Here is a 13,209-nt window from a genome sequence, read left to right on the forward strand (position 1 = left end):
TTACAATGATTAGCATTATCTTTCATTGTCCTGGATACAAAGGATGTCTGGATTTATCCCATTGGTAAGTAAAACTAATGCTATAGAGGGGTGTCCATTTGGTTGTGCAGGATGTATAAATATGCAGCCAAGTCCAGTCTGAATGGGAAACTTTAGGGTTTGCAGATGGCCTATTGATAATCCCTATCTAAATTAAAAGTCCAGTGGAAGTCAAATGTCCCCTCCTTTATCCCTGTCCACTCCTTTTGCAGAACCTACTTCTTGATTATTGTTTATCTATTTGTGTCCTGAATGTGCATGAAATATTTGCCACTGTAATAACAATCAATCAATCAATTCATTGTCCTAAATATGCAGAAAATAAAACAATAAATCAACCATTATCTTCTGTCATGTCTGCCCTACCGAACATGCATGAAATATTTGCCACTGAACATCATGAATATTACCATCTATTAGTGTCTTCCTTGATGAGCCTTAATATGACATTCTTTAAACTGAAGGATCTTGTTACTTAAAATTCAAGTTCATTTTGAGTAGAATGCACAAGTATAAGTTCAAGATTTGAAATGCAAGAAAAAGAGACAGTGTTAAAGGTCAAGAGCAGTTAACATTATGAGAGTAAATGGACTTGAATCCATAAAGAATAAGACTGCATTAAAATAGGTAAACAAGATGCTGAAATTTACAAAAATGAATTTCGGTATAAAAATAAAAAAATATTGTCTCAAGATTCACAGCTTTGATAAATAAGAATGCATGCATTGTTGTGTTAAGCTTACACCGACTCATAATTCAAAGTATAATAAAAATCAACCTTATACCATAATACGTCCCGTAAACGGGCGTATAACAAGAAGTAGGTTTCTGACAGATCCAAATACTGACATATGTTACAACTTCACGGTTGAACTGCTGACCAAATATGAATTTATTCTGTTCTGACAGTAGTAATGAAGAAATATATGACGAAAATTTTAAATTCAAAAGTATCAGCATACAGGAACTATATGAATGTGCATGAAACATTTCCAACTGGACAGTAAGTAACAACTATCAATTTGATAAATAAGAATACATGCATACTTCTTTCTTTTATGATAGTTTGATATATTAAAGTATAAGTGACTTCTTCATACAGGTTTATTCAGTAGTTTCCAAAAAAAGTCTGAAAATCCCATTAAATATATACAGCCAAACCTGTATGAAGAAGTCACTCATGGGAAGTATTAAAAGTGACCACTCAAGAGAGTTGGCCTTTCAAAAGTTCCCAAACATTCTGATATCACCCATGGCCCAGATGCCGGCAAATTGTTTTAGCGTTTTCAATCGAAAGAGTTATTGATCTTGGGGTAGTGAAATAAAAAATAACTGATTCCAGCATTGTATATCAGAATAAAACTTTCAAAATATGTTAATATTCGTGGAGAAATAAGTGGGTGATACTGTTTTAAATGGAAAGTAAAAGGAGTAGAGCATGAGTAATTCACAAATTCACCTCTTATTACACAATCTCAATTGAAAACAGGTTCCAATTCTCATTTGGACTTTGATCCTGAACTTTATATACTTTTTGTAATGAGTATATTGGTATTTAAACATTACAATGACTGTTGTTCAAAGTTGAAATGACAATTTCATGTGAAAATAAGGCAACCACTGACATCGTTTGAAAAATATTAAATTACAGAGAAAATGTTTGGGAGGTTCTACAAGCAACGGTTAGAGACAGGTATCTGCTGAAACAGCACGACTTGTGATTTGCAGATTTGGATATATATATTTACATCTTCAATAAACCTACCAAGTTCTCCAGCAGCTTTGACATCCACGTTGTCGTATCCACTTCCAATACGAACAATAACTCGCAGATTCTTAAACTTCTCTAAATCTTCTTTTGCAAGGGTTATGGTATGCCACATTAAAGCTCCCACAGCTTCATTTAATACCTATCAACATTAAATATACAGCTTCATTTAATACCTATCAACATTAAATATACAGCTTCATTTAATACCTATCAACATTAAATATTGGTTTTCACATTCATTTTTATAAAACATACAATTCAACTTGAGATTGGAAATTAAACAAATAAGATGTTTATGTATTTTATTCATTTTCTTTGTCAAATATTCAATATCCATCACATTTCTATTGTCAGTAAATAGGGTAAAATCTGACATTCTGATTCCGATCTTAACTTCAAGTTGTTAACTTTTATGTCATTTGGTCACTGGTGGAGTGTTGTCTCATTGGCAATCATACCACATCATCTTATTTTAATAAATGTGCGATACTGAACTTAGAATTTGCATTATTATCCTTCAACAGAGACTTTAAATGTAGAACAGATGTACATGTTATAGTGGTAGAAAGTTTGACCTGCAACTTGCTTTCTACCGACCCTAGAGATCATGCACAGTATTGTGCTTGCATATATTTAGCTTCGGGTACTTACTTTTTCATGTATTTCTTGTGTAGACTGAGCATCACAGAAAGCCACTGTTGCCACATCTTTCAGAATGGGCATTTCAATAGAGCAGTCCCTTCCATCAAGTAGTGCTATCAATGGACGTGGATGCATAGGTCCATTTGGGATTGGTCCACGAATGGACACAGACACTAAAAACAAAAGTAGAATCTAGTCAAAATAATTCAATAATTGTCATGACATACAGTTTTCAAGACCAGGTAACTTCGTTTTTTTTTTCATTTTATACAAACTTTTTTAAAACTATGTGGTTTTACCTAATCTTTGACATCTGTAACAGACAGAAATCATATATTTCTGAAAACCGTTGTAACAACATGTACCTATATTTTTATAGAAAAGAAGATTGTTTTAAATATTTTGTTGTATAATAAGTTTAACTGAACAATATGACTTATGTAATTGATGCCTTATAAACATGGTAAAGTTACAAGCTTTTTATACACTTTTTTTAACATCCTGGTACATGACTCAACATTGGAAAAAATACAAATGTAAACTGTCATAAAATACAAAGACCAAACAAATTTTTTGCATAAATCTATGCTTCATTTAATCGGAAAAATTCCAATCAATCGAAAAAATGACTCAAACTATAGTTCTTACTAGGAAAACTGTCTAATAACACTAGTATATGCACTGAGGAAAGGATGAATTGATAAGTAAAATGTCCAGTGAGCAATTTTCAACCATACTCATATGTTGATGTGATATGAATGTCCTGGTTTCCACTTTACCACATGCTGAGTAGGACATCTAACATGCTAGCTAACAAGCTTACACTCTGTAAGAACAGTCCTACCAAGACATATTATTCTAATGGAAGACTGACCCATTTTTGTTCCTTTATCCTGCTCTTATAATAAGCTGAGAAATAACCAAAACTAATTTCAAACTCTATGGATTTAACTATATTTCTGACTTTCGGACACAGATTTTTCCTTATTTATAAGTCTAAAAGGACTGGTGCATAAAAAAGTAACATACAAACCTGTAGCCTAAAAATAGTTTTTGATGGACAAAATCACTTCACATTTTTCACTGAACATATTATATAATAGACAACAGATCTAAGAAATATTGCTATAACAGACTATGGTCAAATTTCAATGACATGCTAAGGTTCATTTTGACAATGGCCATTGTATAGCTGTTGAATATGGATACAAGTTAGACCAAGTGTTAACAGTCATGCTATGGATTTTGATTTTTAAACAGTCTTATGTTATGATTCTGGTAAGATCAATGCCTTTCAACTACTATTCGGTTAACATCAGAATGTTTCATTTTTATGTTAGGTACGACATTTAGACTTTTTCAACCTACTAAGCTTTTGGTTGTAATTTCCGTTCCTGTTATACATACTGTTTGGTGCTTCAAGTCTTGGTCTCTTCACTGGCTGCAGTGTTTTCTTTTTGTCCATGTGATGCATAAGTAGAGGTTAAACTCCACCAACTTTTGGATCCAAGTTCTGCTACAAAGGCTGACAACCTTATAGCCTGAAGAAATATAAAACCAAACACTGAAGGTGTCATACTATTAAGAACCTCTTGTCTTTCTTTCCTATTCATGAAATCTTATTCACATAAGTGTTGACTATAAAGTATGTAACATAAAATTGTGAATGGAAACGGGGAACATGTATAAAGAACTACTGTAAATTCAGAAATTTTTTATATGTTTTTATTATTGTAAATAATGCGACAGGTGCATGGTTTTCAAATAAATGGGGAATGATGATGCCCCCACTTGCATATCATATAAAGTTATAAAGGGACATAACTGAAGAATGGTTAAAGTGATGCCACCAAAATTCAAACTTGATCTGTGTTTTGTGGTAATAAGCATTGTGTATAAGTTTCATAACATTTGGTAGAGGCAAACTAAAGTTAGAGAAAGGAAACGAAAAATTCAGCAATTTTTCCATTTGTAAAGGGGCATAACTCTAGAACGGTTCAAGTGATGCCACCAAAATTCAAACTTGATCTGTGTTTTGTGGTAATAAGCATTGTGTATAAGTTTCATAACATTTGGTGGAGGCAAACTAAAGTTAGAGAATCAAAACCAACTTTGGGAAGTACAGACGGACAAGGGTAAAACTTAATGCCCCCTCCATTACGGCAGGGGCATAAAAATAAAAATTTTGTTACTGTTCAACAATGGTAATAATAAAATGCATGCAAAAATTTCTGAATTTCCAGTACCTTATTAAACCCCACCACAGGTTCTTGTGCCTATCCCATGTTGTTTTAGTCATTCTAATAAGAAATATGGTGTTGAATGCAGATGGATGATGGTCTATTGTTTATTTCATTTGCAACTTCTTTATGTTTATTCTCCATTCCTGGCATTTAAATGAAAACTATTCCAATTAGTTCATACTGAACCTGTATTAGTTTCCTGCAGTTGTATTTGTTCTTAGTTTGCTTTTGTTATATTAAGTCATTGGTTAATAAAGGCGTAATAAAATTGGTGTTTTCATATATTGATCCTGTATTATGTCCTCTTACAGTTGTATTGCGTCTGGATCAGCTAATGTAGCTCTGATGCCCTTCTTATTTCTATTGGATATTTGATCGAATCAAGAATTACCATTTACTTTACAAACACCTAATATCCCTGGTCATTTGACATTGTCTAAAAGACTTTGGAAATTATAAAATGTATAGTACCTGACTTGTATCACCTAAATGTTTTTCTCGGATGAAGTTTCAGCACTGATTTCAACTATTCTTCTGGCAATATGGTTAGATATGCCCACTTTTTACAAGGCTGGTCTTCATGACCGACTTTTGGTTTCTTTTATCTTCTTTGTGTAAAACCTCTACAAACATAAAAATTATTACATTTAACTAAATGAATAATATTTCATGCAAGAGATATAATCCTGTAACTAACACTTCCTTTTTCCTAGTAGCATTCCTATAACTTTTTTGGAAATTTTGTTCCACCATGCGTTTTTGTTGATGAAATCATGACCCGCATTAACCTTAAGTTATGATCTCTAATATGGCATAGCTGAAAAGTTGCATGCAATTGTTAAACAGATTTGAAAAGTGAAACAAGCAACTTTCAAACTTGCATGCAACTGTGTTAAAGACTGTACACACAGTATTATTGGTATTAAGAACAAATGATACACCAATTTTCAAATATCATTAACTATCTTTTTCAAGAACAATGTGCAAAACAAACTTGGGTCATAAGATGTGAAAAAGGTCAAGGAGAGATACAATCTGGGCCAAAATTGGGTCAAACCAAATGCAGTTTATAACTTCTTGGGCTTGCAAAAATAAAGGTTGAAATCTATGTACTTCAATAAAACATTGCTATCTCTTTTCAAGTCAGGAAACGAACATTTAATTCAGAAATATGGCAAACTTGCACAAAAACTTGACCTGCTGTTTGGCTCATACTTGCTCATAAATATAGATCTTAGGTATCACACAAAAAAGATATTTACAAAGGAAGTGTATTTTTTATTATCAACTTGCAAACACAGAACATTTTGGGTGATGCTTGTAGGCTACACATGTATGTCAATTCAACCGATGGGTGATGCTTGTAGGCTACACATGTATGTCAATTCAACCGATGGGTAATGCTTGTAGGCTACACATGTATGTCAATTCAACCGATGGGTGATGCTTGTAGGCTTCACATGTATGTCAATTCAACTGATGGGTGATGCTTGTAGGCTACACATGTATGTCAATTCAACCGATGGGTGATGCTTGTAGGCTACACATGTATGTCAATTCAACCGATGGGTGATGCTTTTAGGCTACACATGTATGTCAATTCAACTGATGGGTGATGCTTGTAGGCTACACATGTATGTCAATTCAACTGAAATGTTCCTAAAATTGACCTCCTTTTTATTATCAATTTGGCAAACTTCTCATGAAGTCATCAGGAACAGACATGTAAACCAAAGCAAGATAAATTGATCTATGCTTAAAAAATTTCATTAATCATAAACGTATAAACATTACTAATTAATTTACATATTGTGTAGTACATTCAACAAAAAAAGTCAATAACATTTGAATTTACAAGTTACACACCATCTATATTTGCACTCTGTGTAACCAGATAACGTCGCTCAAATTATAATGCATAAATGTATTATCATCACGATAGATATGCAGATCAATGCTCTTATAACTTTGTAAATATAGTTGTAAAGATTCCACACCTGATTACCTTCTAAACCCGAATGCTTCAAAGGTTTCTGACTGGTGTTACTAAGTATGTCTACCTCTGTATCAAAATCCAGGAGGAAAATCTAAATGCTGCTAAAGTGTTAATTATATGTTTTCTATTGTTCTCTTTTATACCCTCACAGATATAAGAATCTACATATATATTTTCCAAAAATGATCAGAAAAACTGGTTGTACGTTGCAAAATAGCAAACTAAATTCAAATAAAAATTCCAATGATGTATGACTTATTAATTCAATTACATTTTTTTATTACTTCAGTGTGTATTCATACTACATCTTCTTTTTGAAAAGAATTATTTTTAACATACACAATTCTTTCATTTTCTTTATGATCACCTTAAAACACGGATATGACAAGTTTAAACTGTGTTTACCTGTGTTATTTTTTGTCACATATTTTTTAATTTGTCAATGTGTCAACAAAACACGACAAAGGAATAAGGTTTATCGACCTACCCATGTTCCGTTTGGAACAAAATTTTTACCTTGATAAATTATTCCGAACATGTCACAGTTTAATGAGTAAATCCAAGGTATAAAGGAAAGTGTCATTGCTTTTCTAAATAAATGCATTTGTGATAACTGTCAGCATTTGTTTTCAAATATCAATAACAATCATTATTGTTTTTTTCTAGTTCAATTTCTAAAAGTTTTAAATTTAAAACTTCTTTAACAACAACATGATACTTGAAATAATATAAACACATAAAATTGTATAATTGTTAAGTCCATGCATGTACAAGTCATTATAGACTTTTCTTTCCTGAAGATCATATATAGCAATTAATATAATAACAAAACATTTAACATAGTCATGATATTTGGTAGCAAAAAGACAACTTCCAACATGAAGAACAATTGGGTCAAAGACTCTTTGCTATACTTTTGACTTGTAATTTGAAAGGCTATAAATAGTTTAATCAACTGATGTCTACAAATCAACTGACAAAACTATGAAAAATCTAGTCTCCCAACAGATACCAATTAAAACAAACAAAATCATCAAAATAGTTTATATCTTATATCAAGAGAATCTGTTAAAATCGACTAAGTTACACCACCTGGAAAAGCTGAAGGTAAGAAATTATCCAATTGTACCTGCAGTCCCCTTCACAAACAGTGAAGAGCATACATGCATATTTTCAATGTGTATAATATAAACATTTAATGTAAAAAAAAATTAGGATATGGATTGAAACTACCTATAGGAGTTGATTACAAAAAAATGGAACATTTAATCTCCCATCCAGGTTGATGCTGCAAGTGACCAAAGTTTCAAAGGAAAGTTACATATTGAAAATGTATATATGCATATGTACTCTAGAACGTTTGATGGCTCTTGAAGGAGATAGAAGCAGGATTTGATTCTACAAAATGGGTAACCTTTGTCCAGAAATGCATATATATTGAAATTTTGACAAGTTTCACCATCAGGAAAATCTACTAACATTCCCCAAATGTGTACCTGAAGTGAGGTGCACAACATCAATGTTTATAAAATAACAAAATAAAGTATGATGGCTCTGGATTGACAACTGTAAGATTTAAATGAAAAAATCAAATACAATGTACATGCAAAAATAGGTAACCCCTGAAAATCCCCCCTTTGCACCAGCATGCTCCATGTTCAGTATAAGATTGATTTTCACTGCATGCAACCCTGCCATAATTTGATACCCAGTGACTTTTAAAACTATACTTGACAGTCCTTCGAGACCAGTACAAAGAAACCACCATATATAAGTACAGATTCCACCTTTACAAAGGGGAGTTTAAAATGGAGTTGTGAAAATATGATTTTTTTAAATTGATGACAGCAGTAAGCTGAATTAGTTCCACATTTATTTTTAATTTCAGTGAAAAATGAAGTTAACATTTAGTTGTGTTTTCTTTTGTTCCTTTTTAAATCTCACCATAGCATATTATCATTTCTTTTTTAATGTGAAGACAGTTTTTAATAATGGCAACCATTGATCTAATAAATGTAGATATGTGTCTTTTTTCTCTTGGTATAATAAATTATATATGTAGTAATAGGTGCATTGAACTTCTTCATGGTCCATAACAACTTCCTTTTTCTCATGTTAGTCAACAATTGAAGTGTTCATTTCCTTGTGTGTTGTACAATATAAACTATAATATATCATAAATTGTATTAAATATACATGTGGAAATGTACACGATTGGATTTAAATGTATGTGAAAGCCATTCAATGTGATATGAAAAATAATGAAATCACTTAAGATGTAAACATGTGTCCATCTTATTTGAATGGACACATAATTTTAAAAAATACAAAGGAATAAAAAGAAGATTTTGGAGAAAGTCAGTGTAAATTTTAATTCATTTCGAATTGAAAATTAATAAGTTGTTAATCTTGTATATTTACTTGTCACAGTTTTTAGCAATCTTTCCCATTTCAATGTTTGGTTCTTTTTTTTATATAACTTTTTCTACTAGCAAAAGTTTGCTTGAAGTGTTGCAGATTTATCCCTAAACATTTGGGTGTAAAAGCCTGTGTGGCCACCAGCCTCCAACCTTTAGTGACACATACAAAAATAAGTCTAAAGTGAATAACCTTTACTCAATCATGTCCTTGTAATTGTAGCTGTTCCGAGCATATTTCATTACAGATGTCTAATGACTTTGTAGGCGCATATAAATTTTTATCTACAAATACATGCGTACATGTACATGTATTTCATATTACATACATGCACCTGTGTTTGTAGCTACAGTGAAGTGAATAAAAACAATTTCATTTTGAAGTCACAAAGTGCTTACAAAATAAAAACTTAGTGTAGCAATACACATTGTACATATGGTATATCAATTATAGGGAGAAAAGTTCTTTATAATGAACATTACAATACATATCATGTTTTCAGACAGAATCAATCAGCATATAAATATGCATATCATTCCTACTCAAAAATCTGCTTTTACTTAACAATTGAATTCAATAGGTCATGACCTTTTTGCAAATGCCTTCAAAATTCATTACAGCTGCTTGTTACATCAGAATGTTAATGTACAATGTTCACCTATTTCAAAGATCAATTTAAAACCTTTCTGAATTGTTTAAAAAAAATAACAATTAAAGGAGATGTGAAGCAGCAATGAAACAGCAATCAAAAAAAAAAAAATAACACAAGAAAGATAGGAAAACAAACTATCGTCATCAATAGACAAGTGTCCATACGATAGGTCAAGCTCTAAAATCATCCCAAGTCTATAAAAGCCTTCATAATGATACATGTTTATCTGACAATATCAGGGTCCCCTTGCCAGATGGAAACAATAGGTATTTACAAATTTACCTTTCACAAAATAAAAAGTCAATACCTATAAGTGTTTCCAATATGTTTATTTATATAGCCACTGTAAATAAGATAATGTAATATAACACATGAATATGCAAGCAGTTATACCACCAAAATATTGAAATTGCAAACTTACATGTAATGTCATCTTACATGTTACTATACTACGTGTTCATGTAGTTGTCAAATGTGTAGTTTTATTATTGTAATTCATATATGCAGTGTGGACATTTTCCAATTATACATTTGTACATGTCGGGGCTCATGCTACTGAATGGCATGGGTGAAGACGCTTTCCTTCTGAAACTAAGCCTTCAAAAGTGAAATAAAGCCAACCTGGTTTTCCTACAGTCACCCTCTTGGAATATTTCCTTATATTTCATGAGATTTTTTACTTATGTGCATACCCCAAAAATTCTTTCATTTCCAATAAATGTCATAGCTTACAAACAGTTAAAAAGTTTATGTACAACTGTAAACAGTAAATTAAAGTAATATTCAGTACATCATGTGTTTACAAAGAATCTGAAATTTCTAAATACGGATTATGCATCACTTGCTTGCTGATATTTAGCAAATAAAATATGTTTAAACTAAACATATAGTATTCTAGAATTTCATAAAATCAAAAAAGTGAAAAGGTACAGAAAACTTTACTTTAAGATAGATGCATGATTTTCCTTACATTGAAACATCAATGAGGATGTTCAACTTTTCACAGTACAATGTACATCATAGATGTTCTTCTAATCATTCATCTTCCCTTAGAATTACTTGCATAGGAATTCTAGAACGCTGAGTGTAACAGCAATACCAGTAATGGTACTTTGGACCAAAGATCTATTCAGACCAGTAAATTTTAATCTTTTTTAAAAGGTTATATACAGGTACACATATAAGCTGATGTTAGTGTTAAAATAGTTCCTGCATAAGTATCTATAATTCTGAACCATTTTAACAGTAATGTATCAAGTAGTTCGCCTCTATGTTGGGACATACCCACAGAGTCCAATTTTATCAAATCATTTTCCCCTTATCATGCTTTTTACAAGATATATGCAATATTGGCATAAGTATAGTATTTAAGAATAATATAATTTTGCTGATTTTATTTATCTGTCTGAAAAATCCATTTTTAATGTTGTTTTCAGCTGCTTTGGTGACTTTTGAAAACTATATGTTGGACATATACACAAATGTAATGTACACAATGTATGGACTCCTCAGCAGTTAGTTACTTATGTAAAAGTAGGGTCCCAATGCATTTAAGCTTCAAATTTAATTTCTTCCAGTGACAAATAATTTTAACACTAAAGTTGTTTAAATAAATTATCTAAATTTATAATATCAAGTTCAAAATTATTTTTAGTTTCAATTCCGACTTTTAGACAAGTGAATTGTGATTTCCAACTGAAGGGGCAAAAGTGTCTGCCTTTACCACTACTTCAGAGCAGCAACTATTTAAAAACTAAGTGTTATGATAAGTTCAAAGTAGTTTCAATGGCATCTGGGACAAATGACTTCTTACAGTAGTTTCAGAGGAATTCCAAACTTTCAAGGTACTCCTATGCTTCAATCAAGGTACAATGCGGCAAAAAGAATAAGCATAATCTACAATGCACCTCATAAAATTGGTAGGTCCAGGGGAAAAAAGAATAAGATCTCAAGTTTATGTAGTGTTTTCCCCTATAAACTGTTTGAAAGATAGGGGAAAGGCAGGTGGTCATGAATTTTGAAGGATGTTGGCCTATATTGAGTTATAGGGTACTTCAAATCAAAAGGATGGGGGCCTAAATTTAATGCATGGGGGCACCACTATGCATAAACCATCTAGGGAAAACACTGCATTTTCATGCAAGTTCTTTTGTCACTTCTAGAAAAGTAGCAATTATTTCTATTCCCTAGTTCAAAGAGTCACTGCTGTAAAAACAAGGACAAAAATTAAAAGTTTATAATTATTTTCTTCAAAATATGCAGTTGTACCTATGTAAATCAGTTTTAAAGTTCTATAAATGTTCAGAGTTTCAAGTCTCTTTCAGAAAATATTTTTCATGTTGGTCTAAATTTATTTACTCTAGAAATTCCATGCATGCATGTAAGTATTAAGCTAATCTTATCATAAGTGATGCAACCTGAAAAGAACAAATTGTATTTATCATCTGTCTGTCACTATCCAATAATAAACAATAAAGAAACTGTGAATCCAAATATATATCCTCAAGTGGGTATTTAATTACTGCTATATAATTTACTTAAATTACTATTTTAAATCAATAAAAAAAATTACAAAATTGTTTAGTACTATTAATCTATTGCACAAGAAAATCATTGCATCTAAATCTGAATAGCCTGCAGATAGCTTGTACAATATATTTGCCATTTAAATAACTGATAATCCATTTTATGGATTTATCTGTATTTAAATATTTTCTTTTAATGTACTTAACCTGCAACAACTTAAATATAGATACTAATATCAATTCAATATCAACTCACATGATAAACATGTCTTTATAACCACAAGAACTTATTGATCTTCAAAAAGATACACACGTATATTACACACATATCTTATGACTACCAATCAAGAAAAGTACACTACTGTTAGATAATGGCATATCAGATCAAAAATAAACCACATACTAAAACATCAATACAACTTAGCATGTTAATCAATATCTATAATAAATCATTTGATTATCTGTCTGCAATGGTCTGGTTACTTTATCAGCTATAACAGACATCATTCTGTGCCACTGTGTAATACACATCAACAAAACAATGACAGGAAATAGTTTATAAATCCATGTTGGCGTGTAATGGACACCCTTCTACTTTGCTGGGGGTCATTTGCATAAACTGCACCGAAACGAAATGCCAACTTGTCCTTCCATTTAATTTTTAACGACTTTCAATTTCTGTTTTTCTGGCATTTGTTGTATTCAGAACAACCTAAGATATGTGCATTTGTTGTTGATTTTAATTAAATTAAAGACAGAAATGAAATAATTGATTAAATATTGTGATTATGAACTATAAATGTGCATATCCGATACATTGAGGCATGCCTTTGATCTCAAAATGGTTGACCCAGATATTTCATCCCTTTTCAAATCAGAAGTATTTCAGTGTCTTAACAAAAATGTTACATCTAATCATATAT

General features: G+C 31.4%; 1 protein-coding gene across 5 annotated transcripts in view; it reads right to left on the reverse strand.

Moving 5' to 3' along the window:
- Positions 1-13,209, reverse strand: part of LOC127733304 (C-terminal-binding protein-like) — a 31,277-nt gene that overhangs the window by 17,754 nt on the left and 314 nt on the right. For 3 of the 5 annotated variants that reach the window (XM_052242671.1, XM_052242674.1, XM_052242670.1), the window contains exons 2-5: positions 5,167-5,318; positions 3,860-3,993; positions 2,462-2,625; positions 1,805-1,949 (exon numbers count right to left, since the gene is read on the reverse strand). In XM_052242671.1, coding sequence (XP_052098631.1) covers positions 1,805-1,949; positions 2,462-2,625; positions 3,860-3,926 — 376 coding nt within the window. In that variant the 5' untranslated portion in view covers positions 3,927-3,993; positions 5,167-5,318. Of the gene's footprint in view, positions 1-1,804; positions 1,950-2,461; positions 2,626-3,859; positions 3,994-5,166; positions 5,319-12,542; positions 12,600-12,689; positions 12,714-13,209 lie in introns of those variants that run through there. The other 2 variants (XM_052242672.1, XM_052242673.1) reach the window with 2 other exon arrangements.

Source organism: Mytilus californianus, unplaced genomic scaffold, assembly GCF_021869535.1.
Source record: "Mytilus californianus isolate M0D057914Y unplaced genomic scaffold, xbMytCali1.0.p SCAF_3, whole genome shotgun sequence".
Taxonomy (NCBI): domain Eukaryota; kingdom Metazoa; phylum Mollusca; class Bivalvia; order Mytilida; family Mytilidae; genus Mytilus; species Mytilus californianus.